At 42.1% G+C, this 23,246-nt stretch overlaps 1 protein-coding gene across 1 annotated transcript in view; it reads right to left on the bottom strand.

Annotated features, from left to right (window-relative positions):
• The window catches only part of ACAP3 (ArfGAP with coiled-coil, ankyrin repeat and PH domains 3), a 138,479-nt gene that overhangs the window by 42,408 nt on the left and 72,825 nt on the right, over nucleotides 1–23,246 (bottom strand). Inside the window, exons 4-7 of the mRNA XM_073656861.1 lie at nucleotides 22,634–22,687; nucleotides 10,229–10,287; nucleotides 5,857–6,040; nucleotides 5,667–5,711 (exon numbers count right to left, since the gene is read on the bottom strand). Of these exons, the coding sequence (XP_073512962.1) occupies nucleotides 5,667–5,711; nucleotides 5,857–6,040; nucleotides 10,229–10,287; nucleotides 22,634–22,687 (342 nt within the window). The remainder of the gene's footprint in view (nucleotides 1–5,666; nucleotides 5,712–5,856; nucleotides 6,041–10,228; nucleotides 10,288–22,633; nucleotides 22,688–23,246) is intronic.

Here is a 23,246-nt window from a genome sequence, read left to right as displayed (position 1 = left end):
TTGGTAACTGGTGGGGGTCCAAGTGGTTGAACCCTCGCCTATCTAGGCAATAACTTCCTCCAACTATAATACCCTGTACGTGAGCTCCCCCTAGTGGACACTGCAGGCAAAGGTTAAGTCATAAATAAGATTTCTGAGCTAGATGGCGCACTCTAACAAAAATTAAAATGACCCTTAAGTTAAGTTTGTGAAGTTATCAGTTTTTTGGTGAGCTGAAAAATGTGACCTGACACAGATCCCAGCAGCCGAGGCTCTTTTACTGATATATAGAGCAGGGTATATGTCTTCTTGCTTTACTAATTGGCACTTTGGGGGCCACTTACTGGCACAACTGTGCTATAACTAGTAGCTTTACTAGGGCATTGCACAGATGCTCTAATCCGTCTTGGTGACAGGTTTCCTTTAACGAGTCCCAGTAAAGTGATTAAAAGGTCCATTTACACTGCCAATACACAGAATAGTCACATACGGTCCAATTACAGCTTTATAGCCAAACTGGATATTGATCCACGTTATTGTTCTGTCGCTCCACACTCTGGAAATTCCTAAAGTTCATTATTACCTAGATTTATGCATCATGAAAGTATTAATTATTTTACAAATCAATAGCAGATGAATAAATCAAGAGCAGAAGAGATGAATCAGGGAAAATTCTGAATTATAGATGACGTTTTACCTAGAGGAAATAAGACAATAAGGCCGACAACACTGTGCAAGGATGCGGTATGGGGAGCTATAAATACAGATTACGGGTATATAAAGAAACGGCTGACGGAGGGGTCTCCGGCACCCACGTGGGAAACCTGGCGGATATTGGGAAATATCCTCCAATAGAGAGATTATTTTTAGACGTAGAAATAAAAAAAGCTATTTATATATGGATATATCTGTCAGAAAGAAGCATACGCTTAAAGGGGTTGTCCACCTTTTGAGCCAATTCTTTTTGCTTAAATGATTGGATTGCACTATTTGCTTTCCTCTGTGTTGCACTGTCTATTGCTGGCTGAAAGTAAGAGTTAAAGGGATATTCCCATCTCCAAGATCCTATCCCAATATTTAGGAGGTGTAATAATAATAATAATATTAGCAAATGCCTCCAATTAGAAATTTAGTATAGTTCTTCTAATTCACTATGTCGCTTACCTCATATAGGGCACTGCAGTAGCTTAGGTATCCATGGTTACGTCCACTAAGCGCTAACTGTTGCTATATGAGTGGTCGTAACCATGGATACCCAAGCTACTGCAATGCCCTGCACATAGGGTAAGCGACATCGCAAATCAGAAGAACTATACTACATTTCTAATTGGAGGTATTTGCTAATATTATTATTATTACACCTACTACATATTGGTATAGGATCTTGGTGATGGGAATACCCTTTTCACAGAGAATTTGTCAGTCAGCCCGCTAAGATGATCTGATGAGGAATTGTAAAGAAGCTCTAAGGTAAAGTTTCACTTTAACCCCTTTACAGCCCATGACGTATTAATACGCGTCTGTGCCCTGGGACTTAAGAGCCTGACCCATATTAGTACGTCATGGCGATCGCGCGCGCACACAGGCTGTGCGGGCGCGATCGCCGCCGGGTGTCAGCTGATTGTCACAGCTGACACCCGGTACTATGTGCAGGGAGTGGTCCCGCACCGCTCCCGGCACATTAACCCCCGCAATGCTGCGATCGAAATCGATCGCAGCATTGCGGAGGCAAGGGGAGGTGATTGCAAGACTCACCTCCTCTTCCGGCCTCCAGCACTGTCTACCGCGGCTTCCCGGGTGTTGCCATGACAACCCGATGTCGTCCTGACACCATCCGGGTCACCAGACAACAGGAAGATTGTTTGGACATGCGCAGTGCATGACCAAACTATCTTCTCCCTGTGCAGCGCTGACAGCCTGCATGGCACAGGGATGGTGCTTCATCCCTATGCTATGCAGGCGATCAGAATAAAAAAAGTGAAAGTCCCACAGTGGGATGAAGTAAAAAAGTGTAAAAACTCTCAGAAAGTGAAAAAAAAAAATTAATAATTGTAAAAATCTTAAAAAAATAAAATAAAAAAAAATAATCCACCAAAAATAAAAATATAATGTACCCATCAATAAATATTATGAAAAAAAAGCAAACAAACAATAAAAGTACACATATTTGGTATCGCCGCGTCCGGAACGACATGACCTATAAAACTGTCCCACTAGTTAACTCCTTCAGTGAACACGGTAAAAAAAATAAATAAAAAAACGAAGCAAAAAACAATGCTTTATCATCATACTGCCAAACAAAAAATGGAATAACATGCAATCAAAAAGACGAATATAAATAAAAATGGTACCGCTGAAAACGTCATCTTGTCCCGCAAAAAACAAGCCGCCATATAGCTCCATCATCCGAAAAATCCAAAAGTTATAGCTCTCAGAATAAAGCGATGCAAACAAATATTTTATAGAAAAAATTATCTTTTATTGTGTAAAAGCGCCAAAACATAGAAAAATGATATAAATGTGGTACCAATGAAAACGTACTGACCCAAAGAATAAAGCTCCCTTATCAATTTTACCACACGCGGAACAGAATATTAAAAAAAAAAAAAAAACAATTCCTGAATTAGTGGTGTTTGTTTATTCTGCTTCCCAAAAATCGGAAAAGGAAGTGATCAAAAAATGTCACGTGCCTGAAAATGGCACCAATAAAAACGTCAACTTGTCCCGCAAAAAAAACAAGCCATCACATGACTCTGTAGGCCAAAATATGGAAAAATTATAGCTCTCAAAATATGGCGATGCAAAAACTAGATTTTACAAAAAATGCGTCTTTTAGTGTGTGAAGCTGTCAATCATAAAAACCCCATATGATTCTGGTATCGCTGTAATCGCACCGACCAGAAGAATAAAGTCGTCTAATCACTTATACCGCACGAGGAACGGCGTAAAAAATAAACTCTCGGGTTAGGGTTGTGCTAGGGTTAGGGCTGGGGTTGGGGTTAGGGTTGGGATTTTTTTCAAAAGTAAGAAAAAAAGATGATGATATGGCGACTAGTGTTGAGCGCAAGTGCTCGCTACTTGAGTTTGCATCGGGTGCTCTGGTATGCATTGAGTATCGTGGGTATTTGAGTGACATGCTCGAGTCTCCGCCCCATATGCTTCGCGGCCAAAAAAACTTTGCGGGGACTGCCTGCCATGCACGAGCGATCCCCGCATGTTTTTTTTTTGGGTGTCTAATAACCGTGAAACATGCGGGGCAGGGACTCGAGCATGTCACTCGAGCACACGCAGTACATGGTGCATACCTGAGTACCCGATGAAAACTCAAGTAGCGAGCACTTGCGCTCAAGACTAATGACAACTTATTCAATATGATGACCTAATGTTATCAAATTCTGTGTCGTACCTCTGGGTTCAAAATGTTCACTATACCCCTTGATAAAATCCTTGAGGGGTCTAGTTTCCAAAATGGGGTAATTTGTGGGGGGTTTCCACTGTTTAGGCACACAGGGGCTCTCCAAACGCGACATGGTGTCCACTAACAAATTGAATGGAAAATCGGCTCAAATTGTTAGCGGACACCATGTTGCGTTTGGAGAGCCCCTGTGTGCCTAAATATTGGAGCTCCCCCACAAGTGACCCCATTTTAGAAACTAGACCCCCCAAGGCACCTATCTAGATGCATAGTGAGAACTTGGAACCCCCAGGTGCTTCACAAATTGATTCGTAAAAATGAAAAAGTATTTTTTTTCCACTTTTTCATTTTTACGAATCAATTTGTGAAGCACCTGGGGGTTCCAAGTGCTCACTATGCATCTAGATAGGTGCCTTGGGGGGTCTAGTTTCCAAAATGGGGTCACTTGTGGGGGGAGCTCCAATGTTTAGACACACAGGGGCTCTCCAAACGCGACATGGTTCCAATTTGTTAGCGGACACCATGTCGCGTTTGGAGAGCCCCTGTGTGCCTAAACATTGGAGCTCCCCCACAAGTGACCCCATTTTGGAAACTAGACCCCCAAAGGCACCTATCTAGATGCATAGTGAGCACTTGGAACCCCCAGGTGCTTCACAAATTGATTCGTAAAAATGAAAAAGTGGAAAAAAAAAACTTTTTCATTTTTACGGATTAATTTGTGAAGCACCTGGGGGTTCAAAATGCTTACCACCCATCTAGATAAGTTCCCAGGGGGGTCTAGTTTCCAAAATGGGGTCACTTGTGGGGGGTTTCCACTGTTTAGGCATATCAGAGGCTCTCCAAACGCAACATGGCGTCTGCTAATTATTCAAGCAAATTTTACAATCGAAAATTCAAATGGCGCTCCTTCCCTTCCGAGCCCTGCCATACGCCCAAACAGTGGTTTTTCCCCATATATGGGGTATCTGCATGCCCAGGGGAAATTGCACAACAAATTTTGGGGTCCATTTGTTCCTGTTACCCCTGCGAAAATAAAAAAAATTGGGTCTAAAGTAACATTTTTGTGAAAAAAGTTAAATGTTAATTTTTTTCTTCCACATTCCAAAAATTCCTGTGAAGCACCTGAAGGGTTAATAAAGTTCTTGAATGTGGTTTTGAGCACCTTGAGGGGTGCAGTTTTTAGAATGGTGTCACTTTTGGGTATTTTCTGTCATAAAGACCTCTCAAAGTGACTTCAAATGTGATGTGGTCCCTAGAAAAATGGTTTTGTAAATTTTGTTGGAAAAATGAGAAATCGCTCGTCAACTTTTAACCCTTATAGCTCCATAACAAAAAAAAATGTTGGGTCCAAAATTGTGCTGATGTAAAGTAAACATGTGGGAAATGTTATTTATTAACTATTTTGTGTGACATATCTCTCTGATTTAAGGGCATAAAAAATCAAATTTTTAAAATTGCAAAAGTTTCAAAATTTTCGCCAAATTTCCGTTTTTTTCACAAATAAACACAAGTGATATCGAAGAAATTTTACCACAATCATGAAGTACAATATGTCACGAAAAAACAATCTCAGAATCAGGGGGATCCGTTGAAGCGTTCCAGAGTAATTACCTCATAAAGTGACAGTGGTCAGAATTGTAAAAATTGGCCTGGTCATTAACGTGCAAACCACCTTGGGTTGTAAAGGGGTTAAAACATGTAGATCACATAAAGGCAAAAAAAAAAAAAAAGCATAAGAGGCAAAATAAGGGTTTAACTTTGTGAGGTTTAGGAGTTGATACTATAGGGCTGGCATCCAGCTAAAAAGAACATTTTGGGGAAGTATTGAAAGAAGGCGGCCAATCACCAATGCCGAGAGTATCATCAGTAGATCTGATTGGCTGAGAGCAGCTTAAAAGGCAGAACTCTCCAACAAATGTTCCTCCCAACTCTCCTTTTAAGCTGAATGCCCAGCACAGTATAGAGACCCCTGGATTGGTTTTAGGTAGCTGTAAAGTAGGAGCTTGTAGCACCGACTCATTTAACCCTTTATGGCATATCCCCACTTAAAGAACCTTTGTTTTATCACAAGAGTATAATATAAAGTAAATTAATAATATAATAATAATATAATAAATATAAAAGTCCAGTTATTATTATTTCAAGTTTCTTCCCCATGAGGGCACATCAGACCACACGTTCTCCAAGTCGCCATCCACATCCGTGTTCACACATTAGTTAGCCTGAACATTTGATTATAAAGGGGTATGATTTGGTGATGGAGAATACTTACAGCATCCAGAATTTCAAACTTCTTTTTGGCTTGTAAGACATTTATCTAAAAAAAAAAAAAAATAATAATAATAAAAACAAAAATGGATTTCTTCACTATAATGGTTTCTAGACAAGCGCTTATTTAGCGTAATCTGTAAGGTTGTGGATTCAACGTCATATCACAATCAGAATAATTACAGGAAACTCACTTGTAATACATAGTCCAGGGCCAAGTGCCGGAAGCATTTCCTTGTAATTGTCAGGGTACCCGTAGCTTCTTCTACCTCATGGGGTTTATGGCGGGGGGCCTGAGCATTTTTCACTAGTGCAATATCCAAGTCTTCTCTCACTTTGTCAAACTGCTTCTTCGATTCCTTGAATTTCCTTACATCTCTGAAATTAACATAATATACAATATAAAGGTCCATTTATTACACAGAGCTCCAAATAACGTGCACGTGCCAATATGCCTGGTTACAACAGCCATCGGCCATATTAGTGCGCTATATTAAGAGGCATGCGGTGCTTAATGAATTAGGCACCTGCCCTCCAGCAAGCCCTTTCCTTAGACCACGGCCCCACTATCAGTATTTGGTCAGTATTCAGTCAGTATTTTTTCTCAGGAGTAGGAGCCAAAACCAGGTGAGGAACAATCAGAGAAAAGGTATAATAGAAACAAGTCACCAATTCTGCATTTATCACCCACTCCTGAGAAAAAATACTGACCAAATACTGATAGTGGGGCCATGGCCTTTAAGGTTGGCTTCCGCAACACCAGTCTTAATGAATTGACCCTTCATTTTCCATTCACGCTGCTGGATGCAGGATGAGTCAACTGAAAATCTATCAGTTGGCTCTGACCACAGTTTGTTACTCCTTTCCCTGGCTTTTTTCTGAGCTCTTCAGTTGATTTATGACCATAAAACATGGAAGTTTAAGCTTAATTTTAAAATGGTCATAAAATCAGCAATGAGGATCTCACAAAAACAATAGAAATAATATATATATATATATATATATATATATATATATATATATATATATATATATATATATATATATACACACACTATATATATATATATATACACAATATATATATATATACAAATATATATATATATATACACATATATATATATATATACAAAAATATATATATATATATATATATATATATATATATATACATATACATATACACATACACACACACACATACATACATACATACACACATTTTATTTTTTCAATTGAATTTACAAGACCAAATAAAATTTCCAATATTAACGAATTGCGATGCATTCATAAAATTGTAATGCTATATGGTTGATTCGTGTGGAATCCAATTTTCGGGTGGCACCCATTGACATAAATAAGCAAGTCTCATTCGACATACGGGTTTTTTCACACGTAAAATCAGGTTATGTAGTATTAAAACGCCCATCTGAACTGCCTAATTGAATAATATTGGTCGTAGGGCTGTCCGTATGAGGTCAGTTTTTTGCCCAGGCTGCACTTGGACTGAATATCGTGATCGTGTGAACTTGGACAGAAAAAGAACTCACTGATGGATTTTCAGTAAACTCATTTGGCAGCCAGTAAGGTGCAAGGAAACTAAATGTCTGTAAAAGTCAAACAATGCAAAAGATTGTTATGAAACCCAAATGCCAAACTTATTTTAAGCCAATTAAAGTATTTAAAAAAATAAATAAACCCAAAAAGTTGTCCACATCTTTTAAAGTGCTTAAAAAAAAAAAAGATTATTCTAGCTGCCTACAGCAGCCACTAGGGGGAGCTAGCTGCTTATTCATTGAACTCACCAATACCACTGAGTGTGAAAGGCTCCTGAGCTCCACCTGGTGGTGACTGCAGGCAGGTGTCTTTTTCATTTTATTTTTTAGAAAATGAGCAGGTTATAAGTTGACAACCTAAACCAGACAATACAAGGGTTTGATCTCAATGTACCAGTAATGAAACTACCACAAAGATCCAACCAGAATAGCTTTCCTGGAACAATTCTCTAAAGGAAAAAACAAAACAGTGATGGCATGTCCTGCATTGTAGAATCACAAGATGCTGCCATGATGCATCTGGACATCGTTGCATCCTATCCCCATACTGGAGCGGAGTTATTTGCACTGATTCATTGAAAAACATGCATTGACCCCAAAAGATGATCTGATGACCTTGAAAACCAGGAGGGCACCAGTCTTTCTATGTCTATCCGGCCCGTTCTTAGGGGACCATACATTTCCCCATGTACAGGCTGACATCTTGTATATACTGCTCTGTTCCAGTGTAAACTATGGACACATTGGACTGGAAAAGGCGCAAAGGAAGGAAAGGAGAAAAGTAAGTGTGGAAGCTGTCAGGAGAGTTTAGGTCCCCCTCCCCCATAAACACCGAGCTTCTGCTTCTGACAGATTCTCACTTAACTACCCGTTACTATGGAAACTGTCTCCCTCCGCCTGCGAGCGATAGTGCTGCTCTGTGGCCTACATACATCTATTGTGCTAGGGAATCTGCGCAGCTGCGGCAGAGACTGCCTCTACCCGTACTGCAGGAGCCCCAGAGCGAGGGGACCCCACGGGAGATTAAATGGTTTCTCTAAAATGAAATGTCCTCTTTCACAAAATTATTCAAAATTTTAAATTAATGGTGGTCACCCTCTATTCTATTGGATAGATGGAAAATCAAATCCGACCAGCATCCCCTGTGCACGCTGCGGTTACTGAAATATATATGTACATATAGCGAAGCGAGAGCAGGGATCAGCGGGAGCAGGGATCAGCGGGAGCATGGCGAATAACAGGGGAGCATGGCGCGCAGCGGGAGCAGGGCGCAGCAGGAGCAAAGATCAGCAGGAGCTGGGCGAGCAGCAGGGCGCAGCAGGAGCAAGGATCAGCAGGAGCAGGGCGCGCAGCGGGAGCAGGGCGCAGCAGGAGCAAGGATCAGCAGGAGCAGGGCGCGCAGCAGGAGCAGGGCGCGCAGCAGGAGCAGGGCGCGCAGCAGGAGCAAGGATCAGCAGGAGCAAGGCGCGCAGCAGGAGCAAGGATCAGCAGGAGCAAGGATCAGCAGGAGCAAGGATCAGCAGGAGCAAGGATCAGCAGGAGCAAGGATCAGCAGGAGCAGGGCGCGCAGCAGGAGCAGGGATCAGCAGACACAGAGAGCGCCACAGACACAGAGAGCGCCACAGACACAGAGAGCGCCACAGACACAGAGAGCGCCACAGACACAGAGAGCGCCACAGACACAGAGAGCGCCACAGACACAGAGAGCGCCACAGACACAGAGAGCGCCACAGACACAGAGAGCGCCACAGACACAGAGAGCGCAACAGACACAGAGAGCGCAACAGACACAGAGAGCGCAACAGACACAGAGAGCGCAACAGAGAGCGCAACAGACACAGAGAGCGCAACAGACACAGAGAGCGCAACAGACACAGAGAGCGCAACAGACACAGAGAGCGCAACAGACACAGAGAGCGCAGCAGACACAGAGAGCGCAGCAGACACAGAGAGCGCAGCAGACACAGAGCGCAGCAGACACAGAGAGCGCAGCAGACACAGAGAGCGCAGCAGACACAGAGAGCGCAGCAGACACAGAGAGCGCAGCAGACACAGAGAGCGCAGCAAGATATTTGCAAACATTGTACATGTGAATTTTAAACTGCATTACTGCCATATACACTATATTTTTTTTATGGAACCCTGCGCACTCCTCCCATCAGTCTTAGTGTCTATATGACACGCAGCGTTAAAACAACCGCCAACATGATTATACAGGCCAACGGCCCTTTGGATGCACAATGAACGATCTGTATTAGATCGCCCGTAGCACACAGGTTGCCATTGTTTTGACAGCACAGGTCTGTTTGCAAAGGAGGATGCGCTGCCGAGAACGTTGTCTTTTGCGCAACCCAAAAGATAATTTCTTCTGATGGACAAGCTTGCTCTGCTTGTTCGTCGGGTGATCGGCTGACAGCTTAGACTGCATGATTATGGTGAAGCCAGAGTTTCTTGAACACCTGTTTACAGTAATCGCGCAATGTAAATGGATCCTTACTTGCCCTTTCAATTTTGTAGGATTTGGCCAGGAAGAAGTATGTTTGATAGCGTTAGGGTTACCTAAAGCCGCCTATACACGTTGGATAGCTGGTTTGGCTGACAGCCATCTCACTCGACTGTCCCATACACAGCAGCACTCGCCCTGATGAGTTCTACTGTGTTCTCTGAGCGACATCTCAAGCGGTGAATTATCTCTTAGAGAACAAGAGGATCAGCAGTCTGAAATCTGACATGGCGGATCCTTAACCCCCCCGACATGATCTGTGGGGGGGGCCACATAAAGATCAGATTGTCGATAGCGGTAGTTTCAGCTGACGTTCATCTAATGCAGCGTTTCGCAAACTTCAGTCCTCAGGGGCCTCAACAGATCATGTTTTCAGGATTTCCTTAGTATTGCACAAGTGATGGAATGATTATCAACTCATCAGAAATTTCTAGATTAGAAAGTCAGCACAGTGATAACATTTAGGTTTGTGCTATGATATAAAGAATAATTTCATGGACTCACTCTTTCACAAAGGTGTGGAGCTGCTGTCGCACGGACCGCTGTGCCTGATCGAAAAGGATCTGAAAGAAAACAGTGCAGGGTTATTGTCGTGTCTAACACCACACTCGGTGCTTGGTATTAATCACTCCTACAGGTGACCACATACAGGAAGGCGGTGGTCATAATATACATATAATATCAGCTCAAAGTTCAAGATTAACAAGAAGAGAAAAATACTTGGTCTGAAAGAGCAAAAGAGACAACATAGAAGAACAACATAAATACATAAAAAATGTCATCAGTGTGAAAAAAAAGTATGTAAATGATAAGAAATATTAGTAACTTTGCAGTTCATAGGGAAATTGCTTCTTTTTGGCTAACTCCTTCCACATGAAGGCATTGTAGAGATCAGCTGATCAGCGCAGGTCGGGCTCCGGACACCAAACAGCTGATTTTTATCATTTAAATCCACTTTGGAAAACCATCATTAACGGTGAGTGAGGGATCGGGATCTTCGGCTAAGAGTTCTATATTCCCTGCACTTAATACAGGACCCTATGTAAAAAAACAATATGCACTCAGTACAAGACATACTGTACATAACATACTGAGAGAGAGCTTGCAGTACCACACATGGCCATTACATAATGATGGCGCTGTTCCACTTCTGATGCTCCAAAGTACCTTGAAATGAGCCGATTGTTTTAGGTGCGGGGGTCTTAGACCCATGCGAAGGACAGATCATCAATATTAAACATTTCGTAAAACCCCTTTAAATGCCTGCAACAATAGTTGCGCCTACTGTCTACGAATCATAAAACAGCAAAAAGTAGAATTTTAAAGAACTTGTTGCAAGAAGGTAATTGAAGAAAGTATATTTAGAACTTATCCGGGAGTTCTGGCAGGCTGACATCTGTCACTTTAAGATATGCTTTAATAGTACATCATAGTAATACTCTACATGTGTGCAGGACAATGCAACATTAAATCTATCCAGCAGAGGGCAGCAAGCATTCACACATTGAAGCAGAAGGCGCTGTCACCCACACGTGGGCTGCACTTTGTAGTGACATGCAGCATGTAAACAATGGCAAATTAGTCACAAGTGACAGTATAATTGAGCACAACACGTGCAGGTTTACTATAGAAAAATCCCGGGGACAATCATTCATCTTCTTTATCTTATTGCATTAATAGGAGCATAGAGTCTAGATCACGTGAATTAATTATCCCCCTCTACTCCTCTTTGGTCAGGCCTCATCTGGAATACTGTGTCCAGTTCTGGGCACCACATCTTAAAAAAAGACATGAAGAAACTGGAGAAAGTTCAGAGAAGAGTTACCAGGATGGTGAGCAGACTGCAAACTATGTCCTACGAGGAACGGTTAGAGGATTTGGGAATTTTTAGCTTGCAAAAGAGAAGACCGAGAGGAGACTTATAGCCGTCTACAAATATCTCAAGGGCTGTCACATTGTAGAAGGATCATCCTTATTCTCATTTGTACATGAAAACGCGAATGAAACTGAAAGGGAGAAGATACAGATGAGATATTTGAAAAATCTTTTTGACAGTGAGGGTGATCAACGGGTGGAACTGGAGGCCACGAGAGGTGGTGAGTTCTCCTTCAATGGAAGTCTTCACACAGAGGCTGGACAGACATCTGTCTGAGATGGTTTAGTGAATCCTGCATTAAGCAGGGGGTTGGACACGAGGACCCTGGAGGTCCCTTCCAACTCACATTTCTCTGATTATATTTGAAGTTCACAAAAAAACCCATCTTATTTCAGATGTGGATGCACAAACTGGGCAAGGTTAGGATTGTGGCTTGGAGTGTTACTTAGCTTCATAGCCACAGTCCATGTCCCTCTCTCAAAGTTTAGTGCAAGAAGATTCAGGTGACTGGCGCTCCCAAAAGGGGAAAAAAGAAAGAAAAATAGAGAAGTCAGCAAGATGGATGAAAAATTATTAAAACCATAACGCGTTTTGGCTTTGTCTAGCCTTCTTCAGCTGAGACACCTGAGGAAGCCTGGACACAGTCGAAACGTGTTGTAATTTGAATACATTTTTAATCATTTTTTATCCATCTTGGCGACTTTTTTCCCTTTGGAAGCTCCTATCACCTGGATCTTCTTACCATAATTACACTCTGTAGAAACTCTTCCTAGAGGACTCTCCCACAGCAACTGGGTCGGCTGCACCCATTGGATTGTCATACAAGGCGTATATGGGGTTGTGCTGTACCTGCACAGCCTCAGAGTCAGCAGGTGAGCGGCTTTTCCTTTAATGGTCACATTAAGTCTAATGTACTAGTTTGGTGGTATCAAGTAGGACACACACTTCCAGTTCTGAATAAAGTGAAAAACGTCACAGATCACACAAGGGGATCCTGGAGCAATGAGAAGTCTCCAGACATGCATTTAATGTGATAGAAGAGTTTGGCTATAACGTGACAACTACATACGTGACCTCTGTTTCACAATTAATGGTACATAACCTCTACTAACAGCTGGCAGCGAGGATTAGTGACGTTCGTGCCAGGTTTGGTCACACAGAGATGATCAAGTTTGACATTTAGCTACCGACAGGGGGTAAGGAATCAATAATCATGAAAATTAGCCTATCAATAGTTTGAATTAATAAGAAAATCAGTAAAATCTGAGTTAAGACGTGGTCAAAAATCCCCCAAAACAGAGAATTGTAGCAATCAATATTGCAGCCTCTACCAGACAATCATGTTTCTTACTTCTATGGCTATTGGCATTCATGAATAAAAGAAAAACCTTTTATCTAGTATCCTCCGAATACGCAAAATAACCAGCCTAATGTCCTCTCTATCAATTCAATATGTTGCTGGACGCTCACAATGGACTCGTGTTTTTTTCCTAACTTCAAAAGACATACATATGCAAACCAAATCGTACGCCAGCGCCGTCAGATGCTTTGAATTTTCAGCTATTGACTCATTACTGATTCATCCTCAGGAACAGAGTCCGGCCATGAATACATGCTAGCTAAAGAGAAGCAGTACTGAGTAATGTCCCGCAGTAATAGGTGGATGCCGTCTTGTGCAGGTCTTATTTTATGTAACAATGGCAGGTGAGCGATGGATGATGAGGACAGTAGTCGAGCAGCATTACAAGACTGTAGGAGGAATGGCACAGGATGGCGGAGTGTACGTTTCCTACTATTGCAGGCGGAAAATAGGGGATCGATTATATAACTTGCTTACAGATCACTACCTCACAGAAAAGATGTGAACCTGGGAGGAACATTACAGAGTGGGGCAAACGTGATTATAAAGGGGCAATCTGGACCATATATACACTAATCAGATAGAACATTAAACCAATGACAGGTGACGTTTACTCATTATATTATTCTACGATTAAGGATCGAAACGCGTCAGTGAATTATGCCTATACCGGATTTTTAAAGAAGTTATAATGAATTTTTTTTTTTTTTTTTCATTTCTAACCAATTAGTGTTGGATCTGGACGTTTCCATTAGGACATTATTATCTTGTGACAATGGTAAGTAACAAGGGGTGAGATAGATCTGGTAGCAAGTTAACAGTCGGTTAATGAAGTTTGTGTGTTGGAAGCAAAATAAAAATTTTAACTATTGCAATTTTCACACTGGCTACTAGGGCTTTTTAGACTCATACTTGTTGTTCAGGAAACAACACATGCACATTATCCACAATGAAGATGCAGGCCTTATTTTTTGTGTTGAAGCATCTAATGAGCGCGTGCAAAGGTCATTGTGAAGGGAGGGGGAAGAGGTGAGCTGTGAAATTGCCTATTGTCACTGGTGGATCCTGTGCTATCAGCGGTGTATAGAGGGGTTACATGTTGTCATCAGGGTATGTGTAGATGGAGTTTTTTTTTTCTTGAAGCAAAGGTAAGTTTTCCAGTAGAAACTGCTTCAGGAAACACGTCTTCTTTTAAAAACTCCCTAATTTCCTGAGTTTTTGAAAACATTTTTTTTCCTACACGCCTTCGAATTGGACAGTGCCTAGTTTGCAGTGGATTCCAAGCTGCATCAAAGTAGTGACATGAACTTTTTCTCCCCCCAGACATTTATATATGTATATACATACATCTACAATTTAAAAAAAAAAATTAAATACATGCAACACAAAACTGATTTAAACAAAAGGTCATTTTCTGATTATCGCTTCCCTTCTGCTAATATTTTGGTGCAGTGTTGGACTGCGGTGCCAAGGACCCACCAGTAACCGACTCCAGGGCCCCCCCATTCTTCACCTACATACAAATGTGACATTATCGTCAATCACAAATATATATAACAATGAACTGGGTAGATTGTGCCAATTACTGATCTTATAAGAGGGTGGTGGCCCACCGGAGGATTCTCCTGTTCTCCTGTGGGCCAGTCCAAGCCTGTTTTGGTGCTAGAACCATCAGAGGTCTTGTAGAGTCCTACCTCGATGGGTCAAAGCATTTTTGGCAGCACAAAGGGGTCTGACAGAATAAAAAATGGTTTTAAGGTTATGGCACAAGTCTACTGTTCTCGCATCCAAAAGGAATGATCACAATGATCCAAACTTAGAAGTATGAGAGCAATATTATAGGTCCATCTGGCGCCGGACAGCAGGACCTCTGTATGTGGATCCAATTTTTGTGAATACTATATTAACGCAACTATGTCCTGAAGTGTAATTGACCACCGAAATAATATGCCGTGAAAAACCTTAGGCAAACCAAGCCATGCCGGATGCTACAAATCCGTGCAATCTACAATACACTGACGTGCGAAAATCTGCCCTCATTTCTACTGTCAGTGAATCTGGACACGCTTGTCAACAAGGCTATGACGGTATTTTAAGTGAGAAGTAGAGGACTCTGCCGCCGTCAGCTCTCCTCCTCCACTGCTACAGCACTTTTGCATTAATCATGCCTTCAGAGACAGGATGAGGGAAGACCCCCTTCCCGTTAATAGCTCTGAGGAAGAGTGCAGTGGATGCTTATTTCATATCCAAATGTTTCCTGTGTGGCAGCTCTTCTCCAGGCAATGCCCCCACCACTCCCTGCCTGCTGTCTCTCGCTAAACCCTTTACATTAAGTCATCAGGAAATTAGATGGGATTTGCTGTCTGACCTTCCGCTGCCTCCCACCTCTAAACCTCGGGATCTGCCGCTTTTGACGCAGTGAGAGGAGGATTGGAGCTCTTTACAATCACTGAGAGCTGGAGACTTGGCCGTCAGCTCTTGCTATTCTGTGGATGGAGAGATTATATCGAGCTACCGGTTAAATCCGTTTATTTTTTTACCCTTCTATTCTGCTGTAATAGGAAGTCCAGCTCTATTCTGTACATATATGGGGCAGGTTCTCGCCTATTTATAATAATGCAGTCGCCGTGAGGCTTTCCATGGCAGAGTAAAGGTGCGTAACCATAGGGAGTGCAGCGGTTTGATAACCATAGGCACAATACTATTTCAGCCCAAAGTTATTTCTCCCCATACAGGAGCAATCGTATGGTTTTTTTTTACTTCTCAGGCATCGTCTAATCTGCCTGGAGAACAAGAAGACCAGGAGCTTAAATCTCCAAAACCTTGATCCTTATCTCTCATAACTTTATTTGATGGTTTTGACGAAATCGGCACATTTTAATATGTGAAGCGCTGAAAAGGTCACTCTATCCAAATGAGATCAATATTAAAAATTATAGGTGAAGGTCCTCTTATTTAAACCATGGAAGTGCCAAGTTACCCCTCTATGGTTGAGCATGAACAATCAATAGGACAGCCACTCATAAAACAGGACTGCAAATCACTTAAAGTGTACCTAGCGTTTACAAGGTTTTATATATATATATATATATATATATATATATATATATATATATACATATATACACACACACACACACACACACACACACACACACACACACACACAATACCCCTTTTAAGATGCCTTAGACCAGCAGGGACCAGGGTCAGGAGACCCCTACCGATCGCTCATAAGATTGCTAAGCTGCGCTCTTCTGTACATTCAGAAGAGCCCAGAGTGGCAATGGATCCATAGACTTCCTATGGATTGGTACAATGCAAAGCTCATGATGGGTTGTGCGCTTCTATACAGTCTTATGGGTCTTGGACCTTGGACCTTGGACCTTGGACATGGACCTCACCAATCTCCAGCACGTTGCAAATAAAAAAAAACACTGCGAATGATAAATACTTTTTAAGTGACTTATTGTCACTGTAAACAGGTTCAAATAGCTAACGAGAGTGGTCTTCATAGCAAAGAATGGGGCTTGTCCATATAAAGTGGACACTTGATCAGACATATAGCATTAGAGCTCTTTCTCAGTGCCCCATCCAAGCATCACCAAGCTAAGGCATCCTCTCCAAATCAGCCAACAGAATAAGAATTTACAATGGTTGATTAGAAACGCTCATTTCTTGATAATCATACGGAGTAAACCGGCTGCCAATCACCCACCGAAAACCCCTTGTTCGTTGGGGGGAATGATTTTTAAGCATAAAAAAAACACTCTCAGCAGCAGATGTGCTGCCAAGAACAATGCGCACTGAACAATCTATTACCGATCAATCTGTGTGCATGGAAGGGCAGGCTGGCTGTGTAAACAGGCTATTAAACAACTTGTGATAGGCTTCTAAATAGCTAACTGGTGGTCGTTTAACAGCCACCATCAGCTATGTAAACAGAGCCTAAGGGCTTGTTCAGACACGTGTACATTGGTCCATGTGTGTGTGCAAAAATGTTATCCCCTACTCCTTTCTAAATAGGTCTATGATGTAGTGTAAAGGTACCGTCACACTTAGCGACGCTACAGCAATCCCGACAAAGATACGACCTGTCAGGGATAATTGCTGCGTCACTATGTGGTCGCTGGTGAGATGTCAAACAGTCAGATCTTCCCAACGACGCAGCAACGATACGGCGACCCGTAACGACCTGTATAACGATGCAATGCAAATGCATGCCTATGTGTCTGAGTTCTGAGTCGCCAACGAGGTCGTTGGTAAGGTGTCAAACACACCGATACATGCTACCCAGCGGGACCTCAACGATCAAAAAATGGTCCAGGACATTTCGACATGACCAGCGATCTCACAGCAGGGGCCTGGTCGCTGCTACGTGTCAAAGGTAGCAAGATCGCTGCTGAGGTCGCTGTTGCGTCACAAAACTTGTGACTCAGCAGCGATCTCGCTAGTGATCTCGCTTAGTGTGACGGGGGCTTTAGTGCATTAAAATACTTAGCAATCGCAGTCTTCCTTGGTCTTCAGTGCCACTCCGATCCTCTTCTGGATCGCGTGACTTCAAAATCAGACTAGTCAGGGGTATATGTGTCAACCATAAATTACTTTCGCAATGCAAGTCTATGGAGCTTCGTTCTGAGGTTTTAGAGGCTTACATTGGGGGGGAAGTAGCCCTGCATCGCACAGGAGTGTGAGAGCCGGCAAAACAGGCGTGTAAACCGGGAAAGATGGCGATCGCTAAGCATTTTAACGCACCTACAATACACTACATACATATTTAAAAAAGGATTAGTGAATACAAATTTCAGTGGGAGTGCTTCTTCAAGCGACCATAAAGATAATTTCACCTGATGAGTGTTTTGCTCATTTATCAGATGATTGGCAGCCTGTTTACACTGAACGATTATCGAGAAACTAATTCCTAGAAACGCTGATTACCGATAATCGGCAAGTGTAAATGCACGTTAGACTTTCTGGGTTTGGATTAGTACGGATAACTTTTCAGAGATTATTTTTCCCCACTACTATTCATTACAGAAGTCGCAGACTGTTTTTAAACTAGGTCGCGTTTAAAGTATAATATCCCTTTAATTATGAAGAAAAGCGGCAAATAATAGGCTTACAGAGTGTTACATGACTAATTAATGAGGACAGAAAAGGCTCCGCGATGTAACGTACTCCCTGTAAACATGGTGACAGTAACTTTGAAGTACAAATTCTGATCAAATGAAAGCCTTAAGGGCTCGTCCAGAATAGAAAATAAAAAATCTCTCATAATGTTCCAAAGCACAACGCAAGAAGAACAATTGGAAAATTGTGCAAGCGGGAAAGATAGAGTATGAAAGGAAATCATCGCTGTCTCATGACTCACAGCAACAGGGCAAACAAAGCATGGGGACAGAAGACATGATTCTACATATTCCAACTGAGTACATTATTGAATCCTTCCAATTCATATTAGGGCATAATTACTTCTTGAATTATAAGAATTTCTATCAACAGCTATGGGGTACAGCTATGGGGACGAGATTTGTCCCTAGCTATGACAATTTATATGTAGGTTGCTGGGAGGCGTCTGCTATATTCCCAGGGAAGCACAGCAGGGGAACCTGGCTGTATGGCATCGTTTTATCAATAAAAATTTTTGTGTTAGAGAAGTTCGGAAGCTTCACTATTAAACTTTTTACAAGAAATTAATGTGAATGAATTTTCTTTAAAGTTCACTGGGATATATAGTAAAATACCTATTTCCTGGATCTCACAATTTTTGTGACAGGCAACACTCAAAGTCTTTTTAAAGAAGTAGACTTTAATAGTTTTATATCTATGCCCAGTTGTCATCTACCATCCTGGTTGATTTACATCCCAAAAGAACAATTTACGAGACTGCGCCATAACTGCACTTATATACAAGACTACGTTACAAAATCTAATTTCTTAAAAAGGGACAATTTCTGAGTAATGGGTATGACCCCGATGCCCTGGAACTAGCAATTATGTAAGACAAATGGATTAAGTAATTGTGTCCAATGGCCCCCCTAACCATTACGGATTAGATAAATTCAATCTTAATTATCACTCAATACAATACTAAAGTGGGAATTTTTAAGGTGGTGAGCAGATAGTGATCAACAAGATAATAGAAAGTTTGGACAATATCTTCTTGATGTTCCCAGAGTCATTTTTAGAAAAGCTAGTATTTTAAAAAATATGATATCCCCTACCATTAAGGGTAAAAATATTATTCGTCAAATAAGCAATGAAAATAACAAGAATTAAAAAGTAAGATACCAACAATAATAAACTCAACAATAATGAATTTCTCCAACGATGAAAGGGTTTTTATCCGTGTGGAAGATGTTACCATTGCAGAAGCAGCAAAACAAACAAAAAAACGTGACGGGAGTTACAAATTCAGAGGGAGCCACGATTTATCGATTCAATCAATGCATACAACTCCAAAAAGGATTAATCTATGTCATACGTTGCCCATGTAACAAGCTATACATAGGCCGCACCAAGAGAATCCTTACCAAAAGAATTAGGGAACACTTTAGCAACATCGAAATGAGTTTTAGGGGGTCACTCACTCTTTCATTATGCAGAAAATCACAAATAATTGTGTATTGGTCCATAGAAGATGGAGAGAATGGGACTATATGAATAAAATGTCCAGAATCAAATCAAATTAGATTTATTTAATTTAAAACAATTAGCTCTCGCTCTCAATGACCTAAACCAGGAGTTCGAGCTCTTTGATTTGTAAGTTATTGAAGATATATCGGAAAGATCCTTAAAAAGGGGACCCTAAATAGCGGACGTTCTTTTCCGTTTTGCGCTGCGTCACTCCATTGCAGAGATATTCACATTTGTTGCTTTTGGAGCGCAGTATGTAAAATCTCCACTTGCAGTCCCATGTTTTGCGAACAGGGAGAGAGGAGGAAACCACTGGCAGCGGCATATCTTCACTGGAAACAAAAAGGAAGGGCTGTTGAAGTGGGGAGCTTTAGGCTATGTGCCCACGATGCAGAAATGAAGCAGAAAATTTCTGCAGCATTTCTGCATCTCCCTGGCAGAAAAAACGCATGCAGATTGTGCATGCGTTTTTCCTGCAGAATACATGCGGATCCACATGCAGATTGACAAGCGCTTTCCAGGCGATAGCATCACTTGGAAAGTGCTTGACAACTAGGTCACACTGTATAAATCCATGCAAACAGCATGGATTTATACAGTGTGAACCGTAAAAATAAAACAAATAAAGCTATACTCACCCCCGAGGCCCCGGCGTGGCTGCAGCGCTCGTTCCTGTCTGGTTCCCGGCTGCCGGCATATCGCGAGACAGAGCGGTGAAGGGCCTGCGGTCACATGACTGTGACGTCACCACAGGTCCTTCAGCGATGCCGGCATTCAGAGACAAGCCGCCGGACAGGTGAATATAAACTTTGTTATTTTATTCTTTTTTTACAGGTACAATGGTACCCAGGTCTGGATGAGAGTCTCCTCTCCTCCAGAACTGGGTACCATCCGCACATAGAGACGCATAGAAGCCGCTTGTACAAATGTACAGTCGCGGTTTCTATGCGTTTCAATGCAAGTCAATGGCGGGAGTTCCGCTGCGCTTCCGCAAAATTAAATGACATGCTGCGGATTTTTGTACGCAGCATAAACGCTGCGGAAGAATCCGCAGCATGTGCATAGAACATGCGGAATCCCCTTGGGGACCATGGGGTGCGGATTACCTAGCGTTTCACAAGCGTTTCCGCTGCGGAAATTCCGCAGCATAAACGCTTGAAAAACGCTACGTGGGCACCCAGCCTTACAGTTGACTCACAATTGAATCACAGCTATACCTCATAACCATCACTATATACAGCATGAACTGTCAGACTGGGGTACCAAGGGCCCACCAGTAACAAACTCCAGGGCCCCACTTTTCAACTACATGCAAATGTGACATTATCCTCAATCACAAATTTATAACAATATGTAACAATGAACTGGGTATGAATAAAATGCCGCCTTTGTCTGTATATAGTGATTCAAGTATATTGTGCCAAGCACTGCTCATATAAGAGGGTGGTGGCCCACCGGAGGATTCCCCAGCTCTCCTGTGTGCCAGTCCAAGCCAGCATGCATGCAGTTATAAGATTTATCTTGCAGTGTCGTATCTTCGCTTATGTTCGTCGAGATTAAAAAAAGGTGTTGAATTTCCACACGCCTAAGCCCGATCCCATCGATCTGGTGAGAGCCAGGAGGCCACCATACATATAAGATAGTCAGTCTATCCTGCAGAAACCATCAGTTATGGCCAATTCTCATCTAATGTGAATGGGGTCTTAAAATGGAATAAATGTTCCAAAATATTGGAGCATGTATCTCATGCACAAAGTGTGTTAAAACATCAAACCCTTCCTGTAAAAAAAAAGGTGACAATCAGACCTCAAGTAATGAATGACCAGCGTTCACTGATCAAGCCTGCAAAAAATGGCGCAAACTCCGAAATACAAGCCGAAAACTCTACAGACCTATATTTTGGATCTAGCTGTAGTACTAGGGACAGAAAACATCATCAGATATTGCACATCTTAAAATCAGGGAATGCGATTCATCACAGTTAGAGGGATACTACACTAACAGCTACGTGCACTGTATAAAGCCGGGCGTCACACCCGCTCATTACACCGCATGTTCCCGCCCCGGTCAGCTCTCCCCCCACAGTCACAACCCTAACATTAAAATATGATCAACCGAAGTCTCTTCAGACTTATCCGTCTGCGAGTTTGGTCCCATAAAATGTCAGTTGTCTGATTTAGGGTGAAAAATTGGAAAGCGGTGACATGATCCTCTCTCATTTCCTGGTCTGTGAGCGGTGTAACATCTGGCGCCGCCGTCACTAAGATTATGCAACACCCAGCCGGGTGAGCAGATGTGCTCCACAATCCCTGGAATAATCTGGTCTCAAAAGGCAAATGAGATGAGTGCTTCAAATAAGCGCTGCACACCATTTTTGCTTGCCCGTTTAACCCCGGTTGCTGACGACATGAGCTGCTAAATACTGAAAGGGGATATCTTGTATTCTTCAGCTGTAGGTGAACTACAACCCGCCGGAGACACACCGACAGCAATCCCACCGCCTTCTGGCAGGAAATTCTGAAACTGCTGTTTAGCTAAAACAGAGTAGTCAACACCTGCATCATGTTCTTACTTGCTAGGAGGACAGATCCCAAGAGGGAGGAGAAGGAAAGACTTTTCTTTCTATCTTTTCACATAAAAAGCATCAAGTCAATGAGAAAATGCTTAGGACCAAAAATAATCCTCTAATCCAGCACCAACGGCTGGATTATGGAGCATTCAGAATTATCGGATGCACACAGCAACACATTGAACACACTGAAGAGCTGAATGATGAGGCCGAATCGTTTAGCCAGGTCCAGCGCTATGCTTATGGTTGTGCCAGGTACCGCAACCCAAAACACAGACCTGAGCTGCGGGACCAGGTACAGTCACACTATATGCACAATCTGGGTAAGAATGAAAAGGTCACAATGCTCCAGAGACTTCTTCATTCAGCTGATAGATGGGTCCTTCCTATCAATAATGCATCCAAAATACAGAACTTAATATATTCATATGAAGTAAACGCTCCTACTCCAAGAAATAAACATCTTACCATATGGTAGTTGACCATTTCCTGTAGACTATCTCCAAATTTGTCCAGACACTCCTGACAAAAAAAGAAAAGAAGTTCAACTTTTAAATGGGTTACACGGATACATAGTCGTAAGGACATCTGATCGCCGAGGAGTAAGGATGAGCAGACCCGTGGAAGTTCGGGTTCTGGTACACGACCTGAACTTTATTAAAAAAGTTTGGTTCGGGTACCAGAACTGAACCTGGACCCCATTGAAAACAATGGGGAACTGAACTTTTGACCTGGAAAATTCTCTCTCTCCCCGGACTTCCTCAGAATTCCGAACATTGCGATGGACTTCCTGGAGAAGTCAGTGTTCGGCGTTTACCACCAGACACTAACTGTCCGGTACGAACCTTGGAGGTTTTCCAAATTTTGACAAGACTGAGTTTCATAGAACATTTTTTTTTTAACCCAAAACATGAAAGTACGGTTAATAATATAACATGCATTACAAAATCTTCAGATTTACTCAGAATAATTGATGCAAAAATGAGTACACCCGACATCAAAGACTACTACATCTAGTAATTTGTATGACCGCCATGATTTTTAAGGACAGAGCCAAGTCTTCTAGGTCTGGAATGAACAA

Source organism: Phyllobates terribilis, unplaced genomic scaffold, assembly GCF_046119375.1.
Source record: "Phyllobates terribilis strain yellow unplaced genomic scaffold, ASM4611937v1 Scaffold_12__6_contigs__length_324123572, whole genome shotgun sequence".
In the NCBI taxonomy this organism is placed as follows: Eukaryota; Metazoa; Chordata; class Amphibia; order Anura; family Dendrobatidae; genus Phyllobates; species Phyllobates terribilis.
This window is presented reverse-complemented; position numbering and strand designations above follow the sequence as displayed.